Source organism: Felis catus, chromosome C2 (genome assembly GCF_018350175.1).
Source record: "Felis catus isolate Fca126 chromosome C2, F.catus_Fca126_mat1.0, whole genome shotgun sequence".
Classification (NCBI taxonomy): domain Eukaryota; kingdom Metazoa; phylum Chordata; class Mammalia; order Carnivora; family Felidae; genus Felis; species Felis catus.
In genome coordinates, this window is record NC_058376.1 from 75,314,674 (window position 1) to 75,338,269 (window position 23,596).

At 45.3% G+C, this 23,596-nt stretch overlaps 1 protein-coding gene across 4 annotated transcripts in view; it reads left to right on the forward strand.

Annotated features, from left to right (window-relative positions):
• The first annotated feature begins 5,227 nt into the window (after positions 1 to 5,227).
• The window catches only part of MB21D2 (Mab-21 domain containing 2), a 114,836-nt gene continuing 96,467 nt past the window's right edge, over positions 5,228 to 23,596 (forward strand). Inside the window, exons 1-3 of one of the 4 annotated variants that reach the window (XM_045037134.1) lie at positions 5,349 to 5,485; positions 17,961 to 18,042; positions 18,834 to 18,893. Coding sequence is in view for 1 of the 4 variants with exons in the window: in XM_003991787.6 (XP_003991836.3) it covers positions 5,275 to 5,485 (211 nt within the window). In the remaining 3 variants the exon portion in view is untranslated. Of the gene's footprint in view, positions 5,486 to 5,510; positions 6,459 to 17,960; positions 18,043 to 18,833; positions 18,894 to 23,596 lie in introns of those variants that run through there. The other 3 variants (XM_045037132.1, XM_003991787.6, XM_045037133.1) reach the window with 3 other exon arrangements.

Genomic DNA, 23,596 nt, shown 5'->3' on the forward strand with positions numbered 1-23,596 from the left:
ATTTTGTCAGAGAATTTATTGAAGAAATGGCCCGTGTTCAGATTTTAAGGTAGAGAGAAGAGGAATCGAAGGTTTTATTTGCCGTGATGGAACTTGAATTGGGCTTTGGGATCAGATTGTGCATATGGAATGCTGGGTAAAGTGTCAGGCTCTCTAAGACAGGAGAGATTGTTGGTGTTTTTCTGGATACTCAGTGGGTTGGGGACAACACAGTCCGTGAGGTTTGATGGAAAGAACATGAGTTTGGGACTGCAACCAGCCACCTGCCTATTCAGTTCCTCTTTCATTCATCAAACATTTGTTGAACACCTACTAGGTGCCAACCCCAGTGATGGGCACTGGGAATGCATCTGTGATCAAGGTAGACATAGCCACTGCACGCATATAGCACACATTTTTGTGGGGGGAGACAAGTTATCAGGCGCTTTAATGGCGTTTGTGAAAAAATAGTGACGGAACCAAAGGCAATGAGTGGCTGCAAAGAGCCCACGTGACCTAGACCTGGGCACGTGCAGGTGGAAGATGTTGGGGAAAAGCCAGTTGCAGGAAATGACTTCTAACTAGAGAGCTGAAGAAAGACAATTACTAGCTGGTGGCCTCACCGAAATCACCCTCTCTCTGAGCCCAAGTTTCTTATCTCTAAAATTGGAATGATAATAACAGTCCTGACTCACCTGCTTTAGTGGAAGGTTGTGAGGATCCATAAACAGATTTTTTGTGATAAGTGCTATGTTGAACTGTAAAGCGCTCTATCATTGTAAGAAATGACAATTGTTAATAACTGTTATCAGATATTGTTATCTCCGTTCCTAGCTCCGTTTTCTTTCCACACGTACAGATCTGGCTCCCCTGAGTTCAGCAGGAGCTGCAAGAGAGAATAAAAGGACAGATTTGGGTGCAGAGATTTACACTGCTACAGTTTCTTTATAGCTAGAGTCCCCAGGCCCTCAGGGCTACTGGTCACAGGGTTGAAGGCAAGGGTGGAACAGGCTGTCTGAACCAGGTGCATGCGTCACACGGGGTGCACTTCACTTGGGGGCTCACCTTGATAGGAAGGACAGACTGGGTCAAATGTTTATCCAGACTGTTCTGGGGACCTCACTAACATTTCCATGGCCCTGGTCTCACCAGAGGTAAAATTACCCCAACTGGGTTGCGTGCCTGTGAAAGCCTTTGTGAGATACCAAGGGAATTCTGCTCAGCTAGTCCTGATGGTGGGGGAAAAGCAGTGGCCAAGCCATTTCAAGCATCAGCAATTCCTGGTTTACTGAGATTTAACTTTTAAGAGCAATAAGTGCATTTTGCCCGAGGGCTAGTCTTTTTGTTTTATTAATTCTGGTCAAATTTCAGGGGATTTTTTTCCATGCCCCCTCTGGTGGCCTGGAGACATAATAAATATTTACTAAATTTGAAGTTAGTTTGAGAGCTAGAAACAGCACTGTCTACGTAGACACCTCCGCTTTCCCCTTCTGTGCCAAGTTGTCTTACCTGCAAAAAGAAATGGAGATGGCAGATGGGATTTTATCCCTTGTCTCTCTACCATCAACATCCCACATGTCTGTGATGCTTGTCTTTCTTTTTCCTGCCTCCATTTTCAAATCCAAGAAGCTTGGGCCAATTCTATTTGTTAGGCTTTTATTGACAATCTAACCACCCTAGAAGGCCAGATCTTGTAGCCTGGGCTGCTATTTAAATCTCCATCAGACCAGAGCAACTTTGTTTAAAATTACATTTTGTTAATCCATCATGTGGATGTGGAGCTTGCTATTTTTAATACATGCTCTGAACAGCCCAGTTATTCATGGCTGAGAGTTTGCCACAGAACTTTAGAGCTGAATTTAAAAACAAACAGCCCAGAGAAGCAATATTCAGAATGCTTCTTTCACAAGCTAATAAAATTTGGGAGTGGGGAAGTAGAGGGGCAAGTTTCACCTCTAGTGGGACAGCAGCTTGGAAAGGCAGTGAGTTTCTTTGCTCTGTTTGATGCTAGGGGAGCAAGTAAAGGAATGACTCTCTTTGGTGCTTGTTTAGATGGCAGACTCCATTGACCTTTCCCGAGTCATTTGTCAAAATTCTGGAAATGGGCACTTTTATTACAGGACTGTGACACTCTGTAATATCTTTTGATAATTATTCTCTCTCTCTTCACTCCCCCCACCCCCATTTCCTTCCTTTCTTTTACACAGGGGGAGAAAAGGCATGAAAATAGAAGTACTGAATTAAATTCTAGCAGAAATATCTGTATTTATAACAATTCTTAAGTGATTGTTGGGAAACCATAGATAGTTTACACTGAGATGTTTAATGGTAGCAAAAACCACCTAAATGTTGACTTCTTGGACTTTGAGGAATGATATTAATTTGTTAATTCATTCATTCACTCATTCATTCAAACATACTAATTAAGGTGATAACATGGGCCAGGAACTGTATCAAATGCAGTGTTTACAAAGCTGGAGAGACCCAGCATTTGCCCTTGAGGAGCTCATGAGTTTACTAGGGTCCAAAGATTAAAAAGCCTCCCAAAAGACCAATTCAGGAAATTATGGTTCCTGATCCTCTTTCTTATTTTGCCAATTCGACAAGAGATATTTATGCCACCTTATCAGAGTTCTATAAGAGCATATAAAAGATATTTCATTTTCTATTCAGGACATTCTGTAAATATATAGGCTCATTAAAGGTCAATGATTCATAGAGTACGGATCTGGCTCATGTAAAGTAGAACAGACAATGTAGAAGAACAGAGAGACCATTTATTGACTCACTCACCCAAAACATCCAAGGCCCAGGGCTAAGGCACAATTAGAGCAATTTCTGCTAACTACTTGTTTTCTCTCGGTGAATAGAAGTATCACAAAAAAAGGTAGAAACAAGAGAAGAGCAAATGCCTTATTTATGCTTTTGGAAATCAACAAAGACAAAGTGTCTTGACTTTTTTTTTGCCTGAATTGTTTCAAAGTGCTATCATGTAGGTTGGAGGTTATTACTTGCATGGGTGAACTAGGATCTTTCCGATCCATGGAATGACTGTGCCTCAGCCAGCTGTCTTACAGATGCTTACCATTGATCATGAGAGAAGCACTGACAGATGGGAGCAGATCGATTTGTGTTGGAGTTCCAATCACTTGCACAGTGTATACCACGGCCCAGGTAATGGTAATAACCCTCTCAGATGAGAAGTCAGGGCCATATAGCAGACCCGCAAAACCCAGCATCTATTTGGTCAGGTAACTTCTTTAATACTGAGTGGGTGAGAAAGCTTGTTTCAAAGAAAAGGAAACCAAAAGCAAAAATAAAGTAACTGGTTTTGCCAAAGTTCTTCACTCATTTCTTGATTCAATAAACTTTGAGGACCTTTGTACAGGGCTAAATGCTATGGGAAATACGAAGATGGTTAACATGTAGTAGCCCTTCTCCTAAAGAATCTCATTGTTTCAAACTTGCACCAACCATGAAAAAGCAAGGCCAAAATTGATCAGTGCCACATAAGTTTCCAAAAGGGTGTGAGGGAGATTCTAAGGAGAGAGACTTTGCCACCAGGTTGAGGGGGGAAGGGTTAGGGAAAGCTTTCAGGAAAATGCAGGTATGGAATTGGCTTTGGTGTAAAGTTGGGAAGAGAGTAAGGAGGAGGGAAATTCCAGGGAAATGTCAGTGGCCAGATCTGTGTTTTATAAATATCACTGTGGCAACAATATGGAGAACAGGTTGGAGAAGAGAAAGAATTAAGTTTATAATAACAGTAATAGCAGCTAACATTTAATTAATTGCCTATTATGTCAGGCATTGCACTACGGGCTTGCCCAACTTTATCTCATGTAATCATTAAAACGACTTCTGAGATAGGAATTACCACCTCTATCTTACAGGGAAAGGTATGACAGAACCCAGACTAACAAAGAGCTTGTATCATTGGCAGTGAACACTTGTAAGAAAATGAAAAGGGTCCTTCCTATCTGAATCAGGGACTGTGGAACAGAGGAGATGGATTGTAGAGAATTAGGAAGACAACCTGTTTCCAAGAACCAATAGGCCTTTAGAGTGAGTCAAAAACCTCATAAACACTAAAAACCTCTGTGAGATTCTATTCTGCCTGAAGGACTATGACTTACATGGAACCTGCCTTGTGAAGTAAGTTACAATGCCATTGTAAGAGGTCCCTTGTCTTATCACTGTCCACCCAGATTCTGGCACTCTGCCTGGCAAATGGTGGGTGCTCAAATGGTGTACGTTCCTTGAGAGAATGCTCACCTCGTCATTCAACATTCATTGGAACCTTGGGTAATTCATTCTGCCCCCCTTCCCCCACCCACACCAACCATTTAGTTTTTCTATCTTCATATTAGAGCAGACTGTGCCTCATTAACTCATTATATGTTAAGTTGAATAAGGTGTTATCCTGGAAAATTAATTACCTAGGGCAAAGATAGGGATACTGTAGTGGCTAATGGGAGTGTCTATATGGCATGTGGGGGCACTTTTTGGATACGTTTAATTCTATCATGTTTCTCAATCTGTGCAGAAAAGGGCAGAAGATTGGTTTCTTATTTATTCCTTAAGGCAGTTTCCTTCACCACCTAAAGGCATTAGGGATTTTGAGATGGAAATGCTCCCAATGAGATGTCCTCCTTCAGAACACCGCCCTTAAAATCAGACAGAGGAAGACTCCCCCCTCCTTGAATGAGCTTGGCAAGCCCTGCCCCCAAAGGGGGTGGAGGTAGAGAAATAATAGTCCACAACTCGCACGTCTGCTTGAGTACAGATTGGCAAGTGGCATAGGCGCGCAGACCTCTGTCATTTATTTATTTTTCTTTCCACTGGGTGCGCTGTCCCTTTAAATGGGGACGCTGGTGCTGGCTCCGTAACACCGGAGCCGGCAGCTTGTTGATTTCAGAGCTGGTGAATTTCACATTGTTTCCACTTCACTTTCCTCGCTCCGGGGGGAGGCTCGGGTTGGCTGTACGACCACTGTCGCCTCTGCCAGCCGGGGCCAGGGGAGGGCAGGGACCTGCAGCATCGGGGCCGGCGTGGGGCCGCAGGGAAGGGTGTCGGGGCCACACACGCACCCTCGCTGCAGTCAGCTGCTGCCGAAGCCCGGACGCCCGGAGCGCACGGAGCCGGGACCGCCCGCCCAGACGCCCGCCCGCCAGCCCGCCCACGGGCCGGGGCCGCAGCCAGGGAGCCGGCAAGGGGAGGAGGCCCGGGGGGGGGGCGGGGTGGGGGGCGGGGGTGGGTGCTGCCGCCGCCGCGGAGCTGCTACTCGGCGCGTTTTGCATGAAGATGGCGGCTCCCACCGCCAGCAAGGCAGCGTCCCTGGGCTGTAACAACAAGCCAACGTTCCCGGAGCTGGATTTCAGGTCGGGAGCTCGGGTGGAGGAATTGAACAAACTCATCCAAGAATTCACGAAGCACGACCAGCGGGAATACGACGACCAGAGAGCGCTGGAGATTCACACAGCCAAGGATTTCATCTTTTCCATGCTGGGTAAGCAGGAAAAAGGGGGAGGTGTGTGCGTGTGTGTGTGTGCGTGTGTGTGTGATGAGAAGAGGGGTAGAGAACCCATTCCCCCTTTCTCGCACTCTCTCTCCTTCTGGCTTTCCTTCCCGGAGCCGGGTGCCTGTGGTAGAACCCATCCCTGTTCCGCTCTTCCCTTCTTTCTCGCCGCAAGCCGAGCTGCCTTCCTTAGTATACTTTGCGCCGGGTCCCCTTCTAACCCCGTTCGCTGGCTCTTTTGTTAATTTCTCACCGGCCAGGGGCTCGTAGGCAGGTGAAGAGTTGGTGGTGAAACCTCGCCCTGTTGGGGGGAAGCCCCTGGAAACCGCGCGGTCCAGGTGAGACCCCGAGGCGCCTTTCGATGAAGGGATTTGGCTCCGGAGGTTCGGACCTGCGCCTTCCGAACGCCGACTCTCGGGTCCTGGCCAGAGCCTGGGGCGCGGAGACCGCGCAGGGCTCTGGCTCCGCGCCCGAGCGACAAGTTGCTTCTCTAGTCTTGCGGCGCGGCGCTGTCATGCCAAGCCCCCGGTGACCAAACTTGTTGGGTGTTCCCTAGTAACCCGCTCGAGTAGGCTGGGCGCCCGGAGTTCCTGCAACTTTGATTTGCAAATCGACTTCCCTTTGAAGCGCTCGGAAGCATTTCCTGTGCTTCTCCCGGGCTCTTGCAGAGGTCGGAATTCCTCATTCCCAGCTCGTAAATGACAAGGCTCTGAGCTCGGACCCCAAGAAGCGCCAGCCCCCTCCTCTTTGTGTAATTTCCCTGCGCTGGCCCAGAGAGGCGCCCTTAGTTTCGAATCCTGGAGACCTCGGGGGTTAGAATAATGCCGCTACTCCCACCCTGAAGCCGGGCACCTAACAGGTCCCTCAACAGATTGTCGGATGGTGTGTAAAGGGGAATCATGAAGCCGACCTGGAGAGCAAATCCCCCCTCAAGTGTCCTGTCGTTCGAATTATTACTGCTGAGGTACATAGCGTGAGTGTCCGCTGTTGGGGGCTTCCTTCCACGTAGCTTGCAGCCCCACCGGTGCAACCTTGGGGGCGTGCAGTACGTGGCCTGGCCGTTAACGTTTCGCAGAACTGGGACTCGAGTGTGGCGCTGCCCTAACACGGGTCTCTGTGCCCTCTACAAATACGTCCTCAGCCAGTTTTCCAGGTCGTGGAAAATTTTGTTGAAAAAGGGCTTGAGGAAAACAGCGCTTTTTGCCTTGCTGCTACCATTTACTTGGATGTCAGCTGGCTGGCTGTCGTTGCTGGTGCTATCGTGGGGTACCTTCTTCCCTCATTTTCTTGCTCCCAGAGCCCAAGTCCAAGTCGGGGCTAATACAGATTGAACGTGTGGGGGGCTGGTAATAGTAACGTCTGGGAAGTTGGAGAAAGTCTGTGGAAACTTGGGGCTGAATTTCACCCTTTGCTCCATGCTGCCCAAGCGGATCCTAAATTGTGTAGGAGGTTGAAAAGCTCCCTATTGAGATACTCGACCATTCAACTGTTTAGATGAATTAAATGTATTTCTTTCCTTTTTTTCTTTTTTAAACAACTCCCTAACCTGGTGGGAGTGAGCTTCCAGATCTGAAAACAAGTACAGTGATTGTCAGGAGGGTGGGGATATGCAGAGAAGGCTCAGGGCAGTGATTTCAGCTGCTTAATCATGGCCTTTCTCTTTGACATAAATAATGGAAGTCTGCCATTGTGTTGTTACAGCCCCCGCATCAATTCCGATGTCTCCTGCTCTAGACTGTTTTCTAGAGAAAAGGTGCTGGGTCACCATCACTCAGGATAGTCATGGAACAAAAAAATGGGTGGGTGTGGGGAGGGGTAAGTTTAACTATACCCTGCTCATTAGGAGCTTCTCTGCTAACCCCGTGACAGAGACACTGATTTAGCAAAGCCTTCACCCAGATGTGAAGGGTAAATGATTCTGGGGTGCTTCATATATACATGTGTTTAATGTCACCAGAGGCATTGTGTTGACAGGTAAGCTAAATTCCCTTCTATTCCTTTTTATCCAGTTGACCTTGCAAGGGAAGGCTTTCTTGCCCCCCTGGGAATTTGCTATTTCCACCTGCAGGAGAGAAAATTCAGGAGAGTGTCATTTAAGCCTTTTGCCCCTCTGGACACTAGAAGGCAGATGGCCAAATGAGCTTGCCTGTGTGTGGTGCTGCATTCATTTGTGAGTTCCTTGCTTTCCTTTAATGAGGTGCTGGCTGCTCTAGACAAGTGAAGGTTTGGCGACAGCCAGGGTCCCCGTGTGGATTTACTTTTTCTAAAGCGGATTTTCGCTTGGCTTAAAAAACAAAATCTCTTTTTGTGCACTTTGTTTCACTTGCCACACAGCCTTGAGTCTTTCATGAATATGCAAATGAGGTGTCTTAATGACCCTCAGCTTGTTAAGGTGTCACTGGGGTGGCACCAGGCCCTTATTTCTGGTAGGTTTTTTTTTTTGGAGGGGGGGGGGGGTGACTCCTCTTGGCTTTGTTCTGCTTCTATCTGAGCTGGCTGTACCTGAGGATTGCCAACAGTTTAAAAACATTATCCCCTCACACAGAATGAAACAGTAGAGGAATTTGGTGCAAGCCCCTTTAGTGGAGCTGTGGATAACATTACTCCTGGTTTTAGGCAGCTGGGGGAACAGCCTCTCTCTGTCTATAAGATTGTTAGTCTGGACCCTAGCCCCCTTCTCAGGCCCTTTTTGTTCTGTCTAGTTTGGAGGCAACTTTATGCAGAAGAGTATAAGAGTATAGTGGTGGTAGGTAGTTGTCACAATCAGTGACCTGTCAGCACCAAGAAAGTCCATTGTCCTATCAAAGCAGGGTTCTTAATAGGCCTTGGGGTTGATCTGAGCCTGTTGGTGGTCATTGTGGTCTCTGTGATCTTCCTGACATTCTGTGTTTGTACAGAGATTCTGATTCCTTTGAGGCAGATGTTGGCTGGAACCATCTAGACTCACTCTTAATTTCTCTACACCTTGGTCTTTTAGGAGAATGATTGCTGTTATTATCTAGTTAATATTTGAGAGCCCAGATTGTGTGAGAGGCTGGCAGTGCATAATAAACACCATTTATCAAAATTCAGGGAAATTGCCAGAGTTCATTAATGTTTTAATAATATTTGGTATTTGCATAATGTCTCTGCCAGCTCTTTTGTTATCTTCATTCCCTGGTGAGGTTGGATGGAGACTGGTTGTGTCCCCATTGAACAGATGCAGAACAGGAGGTATGCAGGACCTATAGAAGCCAGGAAGGAGCCGAGCGGTCACTTACCCTACAGTCCAAATGGTAGATACCATGGCACAGTTATTAGAATAGCTCTCATTTACTGATTGCCTTCTCAGGGCCAGGAACTTCGCACAGTGGTAGGAGTAGGTATTGCTTTCCCATTACACAGATGAGGGTATTGAAATTTACTAGGGTTAAGACGCATCTAGGGTCTCATGGCTAATAAATGGTACTGATAATGCTCAAACTCACAACAGCCTGCCTCTAATAAGGCATATTCCTCTTCTCTACTGGAGAAACTATTAAGAATAAATGCATTAAGTGCAGAGTACAGGCTTTGTTTACAAAAATTGCTACCTCTTCTTTTAGGATTTTGTTTCTGATTTCAGCTATAGTGTTAGGGTGATCCAAGCAGCGTCTGAGCTGATTTCTGGAACAGTCTGAGTTCAAGTATTTTATTCCATAATAAAGTCACTTGTTTGAATTTCTGGTTGAGAAAATAATGGCCATTATAATAAAATGTTAAAATCTGTAGTTCTGGTCGTAGTTCTAGCCTGCCTCTTTGCTAGTGGGGTGGTCTTAGATTTTTTGTCTACTAAACATGGGTAACGGTAATGAATCATTTCTGAATTGCGTGTGAATGTGAAGTCACTTTGTAAACTGAAAAGGAATGTATACATTATTTTATTGTTTATTTAAAGACATGGGCATTATTCAAAAATCTAGTGAACTTAACCTGGAATTATTTCTGCAGGTTGGTATTAGAACTAGGGAGCACAGTCAGAGGCAGCCGAGGAGAATACAGGTTCTGGCTATAGAAGGCATGATTAATTCTAACATGCACTGCCATTTTTTAAGTTCATACCATGCTCTGGCCATGGTGCTAACTACTTTGCATAAATCCATTAATTTGTGTTATTTTCTTCCAAAAACTTTGTGAGGATAAATATTATCATGCCTGTGCATTTAACATATACTTGCCGATTGTTATACTGCTTGCCAAACAGGATGCAGCGTCCTGAGGGATAGCATAGTGAGTAGAGACTTTGAGAAATTCCTATGGGCCCTTGGAGACCCCTCCCTCTTCTCCTTTGCCCACTACCTGGAGGAAAGTGGTTAAGTAGTTTGCTGGCTCTTGTCTCCTTTTAGGTCCATAAATACATTGTAGCCACCTGAGAATCCTACAGTGTAGTGCTTCTGAGTTGCTGCCAGATCTATCATATTTTTAAGTACTTTCTGTGTCTTCAGAGTAGACCCTTTTGAAGCCCCGTCTTTCCAGTGTTTGAATGTCATTTTTCTCCTAATGAATATATCCAGCAGTATTTATTGAGGGAGTTTATTCTGCTGTTGCTTTGTGGGCCCCTAAGTCTTGGTAAGTCCCTTAGAGTTCTGGTCACTAATGTGCTGTATCGGTGTAACAGTCAAGATTGTATTTGAAGTCTGCTCTGGTGCTGAAAGTATTAGGCATCTAGGTCAGGGAGAGCCCTCCGACCATTTATCTTTGCTGCTCGTTGGGGTTGGTTTCAGTTCTCCCTCTGTGGTTCTGGGCACTGCTGACCTTCATCCTTGACAGAGGAGCCCTAGAACTGTTGATGATTTCTGAGTCTCCCTTGATGCCTTGTTCTGTCTGCTACCTATTGGATTAATGCATCGCTTGTGATTAGACTGGACCCCTTATGTTTACACAGAAATATTGGATTCTTTCTTGTTAAATTGAGAACTTGTTATTGAATATTAGCTCTTTAGACTCTCCTGCAGCTTTTCTTTTTTTTTTTTTTTTAACAATTTGGAATCTCTGGCCCCCTTTCAGACCTATTGAATCAGAATCCCTAGAGATCTCCAAACTGTCTGATCAGCACTCTGACATCCTGTCCTGTGTGAGGCCTGATGCCACTCATTTTCCATCCACCAGAGCTGCCCCTATGCACAATGAACATGATCCCAGTTGACTGGAGGCTAGACCCAGGCTGCTGAGCCTAATGGTGGATATCTCCTGCTAGTTCTTGTAAACGGAGTCCTTCCACTTGGGACAGAGGCAGGGAGGCATGGCGATTGAGATGATTAGGGTGTTCACTCTGCACGAGAGGTTGTGATAGGGCTTTCTAGTTTTTTTTTTTTTTTTTAATTTTTTTTTCAACGTTTTTATTTATTTTTGGGACAGAGAGAGACAGAGCGTGAACGGGGGAGGGGCAGAGAGAGAGGGAGACACAGAATCGGAAACAGGCTCCAGGCTCCGAGCCATCAGCCCAGAGCCTGATGTGGGGCTCGAACTCACGGACCGCGAGATCGTGACCTGGCTGAAGTCGGATGCTTAACCGACTGCGCCACCCAGGCGCCCCAAGGCTTTCCATCATTGTATCACTGAATCGCCACCATAACCCTCTGACGTCAAGAACTACAGGGGAAAATTCGGGAACTTCCCAAGTTTACCAACAAAGAAGTGGCATAGCTGGGACTTCACTGGAGTCAGGCTGCTGCAAAACCCTTGCTTTTGACAACGACACTACTCACTCTATGGTCAGGAGTGGGAGGAGACCTGGATGCTGGCCCTGACTCATTCAGTTATTTGCTGTGTGACTTTGGGCAAGTCACTTAGATTCTGAGCCTCAATTTCTGAGTATGTAAGCTGGGGCTAATAATTATAGCTATCTCCTGTGTTCAGGTGCCTTCACTTCTGGATCTGAAAACTTTTGTGCAGGACAAACAAAGGACGTTTCTAAATTCTGGTACCGGCTCTGTTTTGTACTGTGTAGTATGTGTGTTTCCCTGAGTAAGTCTTCTAACCTCTCTGGAACCTCTTTTTGCCCCTTTTCCAATTATATAATATACAAAGAATAAACTAAAATCATTCCTCAATTTGAATCACTATTAATATTTTGACATGCACTTTTTCCCTAGACATGTGTGTTTATACACACACTTATACCCACTCATGCTTACATGCACACAGTCTTATATCTTACGGATACATGATTTCTCTGGGTAAATTTATCCATATTTTGTCATCTACCACACTTTTAAAAAAATTATTTCTTTTTATTTTGAGAGAGATAGCAAATGGAAGAGGGGCAGAGAGAGAGAGAGAGAGAGAGAGAGAGAATATCCTACGCATGCTCTGTGCCATCAGCACAGAGTCCGATGCAGGGCTTGAACTCACGAACATGAGATCATGACCTGAGCCAAAGTCAAGAGTCTGCCCTTCACCAGCTGAGCCACCCAGGTGCCCTGACCACACTTTAGAAAAAGGAGTTCTAAACTAAAACCTGTTGTGGACAAATGTTCTCCTAGTTTCTTCATTCATCTTTTATTTCAGGAGATACTGTTTGAGAACTTAAATCACATTCTGTGATTTAATAATTGGGGACGTTGAACCTTGACATTGTCGACTTGTGAGGATTTTACCTGCCTTTCACCGCCATCTTCTCTCTTTGTGTTTGCATGTTCTGTGTGGTCACAGAATACTACCCATATTTCTCACTTCCTTCCTTTGCCTAGACTGTTTTCTCTATGAGGATTTCTTAATCTAGGTCCATGGAAGTAATAACATAGAGTCTGTGAACTTGAATGGAAAAAATTACATCTTTATTTTTATTAATGTCTAACTGAAATATAGCATTTTCTTCCATTATAAAAGCAGGTAATAGATCATAGTGGTATTAGCAGTACCTCTATTTTTTCCTTTCTTGCTAATGGAAATCAGATATTTTCATTTCATGTTAGAATCCTTGCAGATATCTCAAAAAATTGTTTATCGCTGCTTTGAAATTATTGTGTCTCTTAGACTTGCTGCTAGGTTTTATTTAATGCATTAATAAAGTCACATGTACTCTATCACAGATTTACTTTTTAAATGTATATTTGTGCTTTAATATTGATTTTCTATAGGGGCACCAGGGTGGCTCAGTCGGTTGAGCATCCAGCTCTTGATTTTGGCTTGGGTCATGATATTTATGACCTCAGGGTCATAAGATTGAGCTCCAGTGTTGAGCTCTACACTGAGCATGGGGCCTGCTTGGGATTCTCTTTCTTCCTCTGCCCCTCCTTTGTACGTGCTTTCTCTTTCTCTTCCTCCCTCTCTTTCCCTCTCCCCCCTCCCCCACTCTTGCTCTCTCTCTCTCTCTCTCTCAAAAAAAATATGTATATATATGTATATATATGTATATATAATATATATACATAAATATACATACACACACACAGGGAGAGAGAAAGAGAGATTTTCTTTAAAGCCCTATGTAATTTTATCATTTTCATCTAAATATACTATTTTTGCAGGTGCCCATAGGCTTCACCAGCTTGTCAAGATAATCTGTGTCACAGAGACAGTTAAGAGTTTTAGCTCCTTTTTTTTTAAAGTTTATTTACTTATTTTGAGATAGAGAGAGAGCATGCATGTAAGCAGGGGAGGGGCAAGAAGAGAGAGGGAGAGGGGGAGAGTGAGAGAGAGAGAGATCAAGAGAGAGAATCCCAAGCAGGCTCTGCTCTTACTGCAGAGCCCGACATGGGGCTTGATCTCAAGAACCTTGAGATTGGGACCTGAGCCAAAATCAAGAGTTGGATGCTTAACTGACTAAGCCACCCAGGTGCCCCAAGAGTCTCAGATTCTAAGCAACGACACTTTACCTCTGCTTTGTCTTCTTCTTCCAGCTCCAGCTCCAATGCCACTTGACTCATGAAGCTTTCCTAAAAGTCTCCAAGGAGAAGACAATTTACCTTGCCTTTGTGTTCTCCTAACACCTGGTCCCCTTTTACAGCCCTCAGCATGTTCTTCCCCATGCTAGGTTAAAGAATCCAAGGCTTATTTATCTTTGCAGCATTCAGTGGCGTCAGGTACACAGTAGGTGCTCGCAGAGTGTTAAGTGATTTGATTTCTGTGTGAAGCTTCAAGGAGTGAACACTTTCTGACGTTGTCTCTGAATCTTCCCTCCTGTAAAGCCATGCTAAATCATCTTTTCTGGAGTCAAGGAAATCTTGATCTAATCTTTTTATTTAGTAGGAGAAAATCTAGAAAAGCTATTTTTCTAGATTCCAAGAATAGTAGCCTTAAGACTGATTGCAGGGCAATTTAAGAAATGTCCCAACTGATGGCTGTAGCTTATTGAACAGAAGCAGCAAACAGTGAGTTGTGGGAATGTCCCTTTCCCTGTAGACCCTGACTGTTCTTCCATAGCCATCTGGGGTAGTCATGGAACACCTGTATGCCTGCCTTTGGGGCTTTACAAAATGCAGAGAGGGGTGTAAGTCCTCTTTCCTAGGAAGGTGTTTCCTATGCTTATCAGTCAACCTCCAGATGTCTGGATGCCAAATTCTAGCAATTCTTTATTTTTTAATGTTTATTTATTTTTGAGACAGAGACAGAGCATGAGCAGGGGAGGGGGAGAGAGAGAGAGCGGAACACAGAATCCAAAGCAGGCTCCAGGCTCTAGCTGTCAGCACAGAGCCCGAACATGGAGCTCGAACTCACAAATTGTGAGATCATGACCTGAGCTGATGTCGGATGCTTAACTGACTGAGCCACCCAGGCGCCTCTCTAGCAATTCTTTATTATAAACGGCCATTATTTGCCATCCATAATAATTTAACCATAGTGCAGTGCTTTATAGATTACAGTACATATTCATATTTGATGTGGTATAGTATTATTCTCTGAACAGTCCTTTGAGAATGGTTGTGTAGGAAGTATTAGCCCTCATTTACAGATTGGGGTCCTGAGACTCTGGAAGGTGTTATCACTTAGTTGGAGGTCCTAGCGTAAGTTGTAGAACAGGACTCAACCCAGATCTCAAGTGTCTTTTGTTATAGCATATGGTCTACAAAGAGGTCGTGTGCATTCCTACCTTTAGACATCTAGGGGTTCTGGGGTGAGTCTGACAAGGGCAAAGGTGAGTCAGACAAGGGCAAGGGTAGCCATTTTCATTCTTCTCTGGGCTTTTCTGCTCTCCCCTTGGGCCAGGGATATATAGTGAGAGAGGCTTGCTGAGATTGGGATGGGTAAGTACATGCCCCATGGGTATACATTCTCCAGGTCTGATTGTTAGGCCTTGCCCAACTGGTTCTTAGGGTCCGGGACAGTGTTCACAACAGACCTGGCTGAGTACTTACCAGCTGAGTAATCTCTTTAAGGACATTCGTAATTATGCTGTTCTGTGAGGCTCTGTCTCTAGGAAATAGCTGTTTTTTTATCCACTTAAGTGTCTTTTCATAAATGCCCTCTGCAAAAGATAAAGAGACAGATAACTAGGTACAGCGTCGCTATGAACAAAGCTAACACTGGGAGCTGTTGTTCAATTTGTCTTTTTAAAATATTTTTTCCTGAACACAAGAAGACATGATTACTGTTTGTAAGTTAAGTCAGCAATAGGAGGTGGTATAAGTTTTGCTTAGATTTTTGTTTCTTCTAACTAGTGTTTGAATATCTACAGGATGTATTGAATGGTGTAAGCACTCATTCATAAATTCATTCAACATATGCAGGAGTGCCTACCGTGTCCTAGTGTTAATTACTGTAGTGCAATTACTATGTAAGTGCACAGAGTGGTGAGTAAGAGAAGCGAGGTCACTGCCTCCGTGGGACTGATGTTCTCTGGGGGATTCAGCAAGATTTAAGCATGCCAGTAAATAGGGATGCGCGCTATTAAAGAGGAACAGTATGTTATGACGGAGGGTATAACTGGGTGGGATGGAGTGAAGAGTCGGAGAGTAGAGCTCTGTGAAGCAGAGACATTTGAAATGGAAAGATAAGAAGGAGCCGACCATCCGAAGCAAGCCTATGTAAAGGAGTATTCTAGAACAGAATTCTAGAACAGAACAGCATGTGCAGAGACCCTTAGGTGGGGCTAAATTGGAAAGAAAGCAGTTTTCAAGACTGCTTAAATTATAGCAAGTCTGATCTGGCCTCTGCAAGGAGGACTGGTCTCTGTTCAGATTAGGCCTGAGGTGGAAAGAATGGGTTGCCCACCTTGGAGTGTAGGGAGCTTCCTACAGGTAGAGAGGTTTTTCCAGGTGGACCCGCCCTTTGGCTGGGCACTTGCTTTCCGTATTCAGGGATTAGGGGGAGGGGGACAATGTAGAAAGGTTGGATTACAGGTCCTCAAAAGGCCCTTTGTAGTTGTGTAGGTTCTCTGATTTCACCTCTGATAGCCGTAGGCTAGAAACAGTGAGTCCTATATTAGATGATTTATGGGTCAAACTGCAGTATTCATGGGCTAATAATAAGCCCTTCTATGTATCTAGTCCTCCACAGTTTACAAAATACTTCCATATGCATGATCTCATTTTGACTGCTCACAACAACCCTCTGAGGTAGGTGTTTTTTGTGTGTCTATTTTAACGTAGGAAGAAACCCATGAAACCCATGGTCGAGAGAAGTTAAGTAATTCACGGCCATTAAATGGTTCAGGTGGGATCCACCTCGAGGCCTTGGCAACTCACCCCAGATTCTTTGTATTATGCTAATTCTAAAAACCTTTCCCCCTGCCCCCACCCCCTTGTGTCTCAGGATGTGGAAAGGGTAGGATTTCTGCACCAGGGAGGCCCTGCAGGGTCAGGAGGAGGAACCCAGCCAACGGACTGCAGGTCTGCACGTGCCTCTTATGAGTCTTCAACTTGTAAGCACTTTCTAGGCGGCTTCAAGATCACCCTGTTAGCAGCCACAGCTGTTCCTCATAGCAGCTGCTTGTGCGGATTGGGTTGTGATTAATAAAGGAACTCAACAGTTTGTTCTTTCAGCTGTGCCCTTGGTGTGCACAGCCTGCTTTCAGAAAGGCTCTGTTTCGGATTCGGAACAACGCAGCCCTAACGATGCACGGTGCCTGAGGGACTCCTGACCCTCCCGTGAGAAGGGGTGGTCCCTCCAGATCAGGGCTGGTGGGCCTTTGGACCTTGGTCCTTGGTCTCCGAATCAGGGATGCTGGGGTGCAGGGTGGTGCACAGGGGTATGGGATCACACTCAGCCTCTTGTCTAAGGGGTGGGGGGGCGCTGCCCCTAGATGCCTGCCTGGCCTGTCATTCCTTGCTGCAGTGCTGCAGCTGGTTGAAGCAGATTGCCCGCCCCCTCCCAGAGTTTCTCCCACAGTAGGTCTGGGATCCGGCCTGAGAAAGACATTTCTACTAAGTTTCCAGGCGATGCAGCTGCTGCTGGTCCAGAGTCCATACTTCAAGAACCAACGCTGGGGAGCCAGGACCGATCAGACTTTGGAAGTTTTAAGACACCTGGTGATGGATCTGGATTTTTACATGAAATCTCCAGATTTTTAAATATTGAGATTAAAATCAAATATTAAAGGAACATCATGCGGTTTAAAACTGGAGGTCAAATAGTACACTGTGGCTGCCAGCGTATCACCTCTGATCTGAATACTTTCAGAGAAATTCATGCGCTGTCTGCTCTGGAAACTGAGGCCCAAGGAGGGCAGTAGTTCATCCATAGCCTGCAGCTAGTTTGGGGGCAGAATCTTGACTAGACCCCAGGTGACCTGTCCACCTGCTGTGTGTGTGTGTGTGTGTGTGTGTGTGTGTGTGTGTGTGTGTGTGTTGGTGTTAGTCCTAGCATACTGTCTCCCAAATAAATTTTCTCTTTGAGCGGAAACACTGTATAACTTTGAAAATAATAATCACACTGAAATAATTTTTTACCGAGTTCCAGGTACAGTTCTAAATACTTTATACTTCATGTGTGTTAACTTAGTTAGTCCTAACAACAAACCTATGAAGAAAGGTTATTCTTCCTATTCTTATTTTCTGATGAGCATTCTAAAGCACAGAGAGGCTAAATTTTTGCCCAATGTCACAGAGTTACTGGTAGTGTCAGGATTTGAACCCCAGAAATCTAGCTTCAGGCAGAGAGCAGCAAATCATTACGAACCTTCTTTTGTATTTCATTAAACAAACAAACAAAAAACCCTTTCCTCCTGCAAAATGGAAATCACTGTTGGGATATTACAGTTTTTTTTTTTTATTTTTTTTTTTCAACGTTTATTTATTTTTGGGACAGAGAGAGACAGAGCATGAACGGGGGAGGGGCAGAGAGAGAGGGAGACACAGAATCGGAAATAGGCTCCAGGCTCCGAGCCATCAGCCCAGAGCCTGACGCGGGGCTCGAACTCACGGACTGCGAGATCGTGACCTGGCTGAAGTCGGACGCTTAACCGACTGCGCCACCCAGGCGCCCCATGGATATTACAGTTTTAACTAATGCTTCTAGGAAACTTAGAAATTAGCTGGCCTGAGTTCCTCCCTCCCCCATTTTACAGAAGTGGAAATGGAGGCCCATAAAGGAGAGGAGACTTAATCATCTTGAACACTGATTTTACTTTTGGGCAGAGTGGAGGTTAGGTAAGTGTCCAACAAGTGACTGGTTCCTGAGAAAGGTGCTTACCCCTGATATGGGTCACTCAGTAGCCTTTGCTCCTGAGGAAGGGTCTGCCTCGGTTTGAAGGGAGGGTGAGGCACTGAGAAGGCTGTGCTTTAGGCACAGAGTATTCCCTTGCCCCAGAGCCACCTTGTATCATTTGAAGGTCTCTTAATTGCTATTAGGTGAAGGATGCTCAATAAATAACCTCACGGGCACAGTGTATTTCTGGTCTGTCGTGTTTGCCTTTGTCTTTTGATTGTTCCTTGTCTCTCCCTGTCCAGTTTCTTTCCTGTGAAGTGTGTCCTTTTCTCACGTGCTGTCTGCACAGCTGTGAGCCTCATGGTGAACACGTTCATCTCTGAACATCCTGTATGTATAGGAAGGGAGGGGCTGGCTGGGTGGACTGACCGCAGGACTCTGGGCCAGCCTATGCTTGGGGGGAGGTGCAGCTCCAGGGGCGAGGATGCTATCTTGGGACCTGAAGGAGAGCCACCAACTACTGTCTCTCCCTGCTGCTGGACTGGGGGCTTAGAGTCTTAGGAGGATTTAGAGTTGTAATAGGATTCAAAGAATTACAGGCAAGTTAAGCCAGTGGGGATCTTCCTGAGATCAGTTCACCCACCCCAGCATTTTCCTGGTGTGGAAATTTTACCCCATGGTGGACAGTGACTTGCTCAAGGCCCAAATGGTGGTGGTTGGGAAATATGTCTCTGCTGTTGGACACAGATTGTTCCAAATGCTTTATAATCATTAACCCCTTTAATCCTCACAGCAGTCTTATGATGAGGGTACTGTTCCTGTTGCGACTTTACTGATAAGGAAACCACTGCAGGTAAGTCACTTGCACAAGCTGGCCATGGGGGCTCCGTTCCAACCCAGGAACTCGGCTCCTTCCCTCCTTGTACCTCTCCAAAACACAAGTAGCCTTGCTTTCCCAGGCTCTGTGTTAATTGCTGGTATCTAGACGTGAGGTGGTGCCAAACACTGAGGGGTGGACGGAAGGAAGAGCGTGGTGGGTAAGGTGGAGAAGATGGTGATTGTGTTACCCTGCAAGCCAGTGGCTCATATGGTTCTTCTGGTTCCTGGTCCAGAGTCTTGTCATTCCATCATTAGGCCTTCCTTGGCAGCACTCAGGACAAACATTCCTTTGAGGCTTGTGGTTTATGTTTATTGAAAGTCCTTTGTATTACATCTCATCATCTCCACAGTCTCTCCGTTTTGAAAGAAAGAAGGCGTGTCCCAGTTAAGTGATTGATTTAAAGCTGTATAAAGGTCAACTAGGCCCTTGATATTAAGTAAATTAGGGCAGTTTTGTGAAGGCTTTTTCCTCTCTCTCTTCCACTTCCACCCCCCCTCCCCAGTGGGTTTCGTTCCAGATTTAGAGCATTTAATTAGGACATAGTTAATGTAGTCTATCGTTGTGGGGAGAATGGGGAGCAGATCTTTTTTCAGTGAAAGACAGATGCCAAAGGTACCCTTGACAAAGTTTGAAATCAAAATTTATAAATTGAATTGGATTTTATGTGGCCCAAGGCATCTGCCTCTTCAGTGTTGTGACTGTTTTTGAAAAGTGTTCAAGTAAATCACTCTGCCCAGTTTCCCTGCTTTGTAAGCGCAGGTGTTTGTGCATTGGCTTGTCTTTATCATTGTCATCATGCTGCAAGGTCAGTCATTGGGATGAAACAACTTCTTGAGATGCTAGTGCTCATGATACAGGAGATTGGAATTAGAATCCTTAGAGAAGCTCTATTCCCAACCTACTTACTCATGGCTTTCACACAGTAGAATATCGGTGGCAATGGAAGTCAGTGGAAGTATCCCAGATTGGTGAACCCATCTGCACAATGTAGCAACTCATGGGAAGGGATTTTGTTGTTGTTGTTGTTGTTGTTGTTGTTGTTGTTTTGAGAGAGAGAAGGAGCCAGTGACCTAGGAGCAGAGAGAGTGAGAATCCCAGGAGGAGCAGAGGGAGAGAGAGAGAGAAGTAGGGCTCACCTGATGTGGGGCTTGTGCTTACCTGATGTGGAACTTGAACTCATGAACCGTGAGATCATGACCTGAGCCAAAGTCAGATGCTTAATGACTGAGCCACTGACGCACCCTGGGAAAGGGTTTTATAATGTCTAATTCTTGGGGAAGAGAGGACTGATGGGAAACGATTTTACTCAGTATTTTTGTCATTCAAGACCAACCAACCCCTGTCCCTGTCTCTTGGATCCCATTCTGTCTGCGGGCTGCTTTGGCTAAGGCCCTAGAGATTGTTCCTGCCTCCTTCATCTGCAGGTTCTCTTTGTTACACATTTGTGTGTGCATCCTCTATTTTTTCAACGGAGACCTTGAAGGACCTCAGCAACAGCCCCTCTGCTAGGCAGTAGAAATACAGTGCAGAACAACCCTTCACATTGTTGACACAAGTCTTAGGAGGAGCTGGACAATGAAAAAAGAAATGTACATATTATGATCAAAGTCCTGAAGGAAAAACCAGAACAAAGCAGGGCATATTGCTGTGATTTGTCATTCCTTCTCCAGTTTGACGTCGCTGACCTTTCTCCCCTAACCTCTCTTCCCATGGCTTCTGTGACAACATACTCTTGCTAGTTTTCTCCTTTTTTCTGTTTAACGTGTGAGGGACAGACTTGAATGCTTTTTAACCCTTGGTGACTGCTTCTGTCTCTTCCTCCCTCACTTTCTTTGATCTGTCTCACAGTGCAATTTTTTGTCTCTGCTACTGCCAGTGTCCCAGCCTGGAACTTTTTACTGCCTCTTTGACAGTTCCCCCTGAGTGGCCCGGAGGTGCCACAGACTGAGCGTTCAAAGTGAAGTTGTGCTCCAAACCAGCTTCTCCTTAGTCAGCCACACCACTGTTGACCCAAGTGCCAAAGACAGGAGCTTGAGAGTCCTCCTGAGTTCCCCACTCTTCCCCCACCGACCCCTCATCCCAGAGCTGGAAAGGAACTGAGGCCTACCCATTCTGCCTCTTCCTTTCAGCCCTCACTTCCTTCTGTCCATTCCCGTTGTCGCCACCCTAAGCCGGGGCGACCACCATCCGTTTCCTGGATTACTGCAATAATCTGCACACTAGGTTTTCTGTTTCTAATCTTGCATGTTTCGAATCCATTCTGGAGAAGAATGATTCCAAGAAGAATCCATTCTTGGAAGCTGAGTCATCTTTACAATATGCCTAAATCCCTCCAGGGCAGCCCATGATTCTTCACATGGAGTTCACACTGCTCAAGTGTATTTCACAGGGCCTTTGAGGACCCAGCTGCTCATGTCTCTGGCTTCATCCCCTGCCAGTTTCACTGTTTATTTCCTGTACGCTTGCTGTAAGGTAGGCCCTGTGTGAGGTACCAACTTTGCGTTCCCTCTTAAAGGAAAAACCCAGACATTCTGAATGTAACTAGAAGGCCTCAGTGCCCTGTCTCCTATGGCCTCTTTCCCCTCATCTCAAACCTCAGACGTCTTCACTGACTTGGTTTCAGTCACATTGACCTTTCAGTTTTTAGGAAATATCACATCGCCACCCACTGAGGCCCTTTGCTGGAATGTCCCATCCCTCCCACCAGATGCCCACACAGCTCATGAACTTCTGTTACCCATAAGATCTCAGCTCAGTCAAATCAGCACTTCTTAGGGAGGCCTTTCAGGCCAGCCCAGAACTGGCCAAGTTCTCTTAAACTGGCCTCCTAGCTTCCTGGGCTTCTTGGCTGCACTGGTCAGTTATGAACTAGCAGTGATTTATGACCGATGTCTGACTTTTCCCACTGCCACAAAAGCTTGATGATCGTCTCTGGTTATCTGTTATTTTTTTCACTTGCCTGAATTATAATTGTTCAATAAATTATGTGTATGTGTGTGGGGGGGGCTCCATAAATATTGGTGGTGGTGTTGGGTATTCTTCCTTTGTCCTAGCAGTTAGGTGGTAGACAGTTCATGATAAGTTCATGATGATGGCCACGTGTGTGGTGAGTTCTGAGTACGTACCTTGGTGTGGTGAAGGGGTTTGTCTTCCTTCCCCAGTCTCCCACCTCTCTGCAGCATGTAGACTTGGAATTACAAACATGTGGACTTTAGAAATTATGTAGTCCAATCATTTCCAACCTGTTCTAAACATGAGGGTCTTTATTTTTAATCCTGTGACATAAATTATGAAGGTTTAAATGGGAGTGGTTATATTTTTACTGTCAGTTCATTGGGGAAAAATGAGTAGTTATGGAAAGCTACAGTGGATTTAGTTAACCATGGAAATTGCATTGAATTTTCTTGTAATAACATCTACATGTATTTGAAAAATACTGGTGTGTATGCATTAGAGCAAGTGCTTGGTGGGCATATGGATTTATAGTACCAATAACTCCATGCTTCTGTGCTCTCTCAGGAACTAGCCATTTAGTCTGGCTCTTTATTTTACATTTGCATGAGATTTAGAACTGGTTACCTGGGAGCTTATGTTTCTCTGTATATATGTTTTATTTGAGCAGTGTAGTGTTTTTAAAAATTTAGAGCAAACATTTAAAAGCTGGGAGATTTTTCAAAAAATCAGATTTTCAACTTGAAAAATTAGAGGGACTGGGCCTTATTTACCATATGGCCATAATCACCTGGTACTGACCAGTAAGTGACTCCTTTAGAAGTGCCACACTTCTGGGGCTCCTGGGTGGCTCAGTCGGTTGAGCGTCCAACTTTGGCTCAGGTCATGATCTCACGGTTTGTGAGTTCGAGCCCCATGTTGGGCTCTGTACTGACAGCTCAGAGCCTGGAGCCTGCTTCAGATTCTGTGTCTCCGTCTCTCTCTGCCTCTCTCTCTCTCTCTCTCTTCTCTCTCTCTCTCTCTCTCTTCTCTCTCTCTCTCTCTCTCTTCTCTCTCTCTCTCTCTCTCTCTCTCTCTCTCTCTCTTTCTCTCTCTCTCTCAAAAACAAATAAACATTACTAAAAAAAAAAAAAAATTAGACGTGCCACTCTTCTGGGGCACCTGGGTGGCTTAGTGGGTTAAGCATCCGACTTTGGCTCCGGTCATGATCTCATGGTTCACAGGTTCGAGCCCCGTGTTGGGCTCTGTGCTGACAGCTCAGAGCCTAGAGCCTGCTTCAGATTCTGTGTTTCCGTCTCTCTCTGCCTCTCCCCTGCTCACACTCTGTCACTCTCTCTGTCAAAAAAAAAAAAAAAAAAAAAAATTGAAAAACTTAAAAAAAAAAAAGAAGTGCCACATTTCCTTCTGTTTGTCATGGTGCTCACCTATGTCTATGGTTATAGAGCAAGTTGCCCATAAAATGGGACCTGGAAACCTGGTGACCTCTCCCCTAAAGGAAGGAGGCCTCCTGTCAGGTGTCTGCAGAAGCTTGTGAATAGGAAGGGCCCCAGGCCAGGAGTCAGGAAGCCTGGATCCTTGTCCCCTTGCTATTACTGACTAGCTTGCTGACCTTGAACAAGATATGCAATCTGAGCCTCAGTTTTGTCATCTGTTACCAATTTGAGAAACACCTCCTGGGCCCCCCAGTGTTGTTTGGTCTGGTAGTATAATGGGGCATGTTTGTT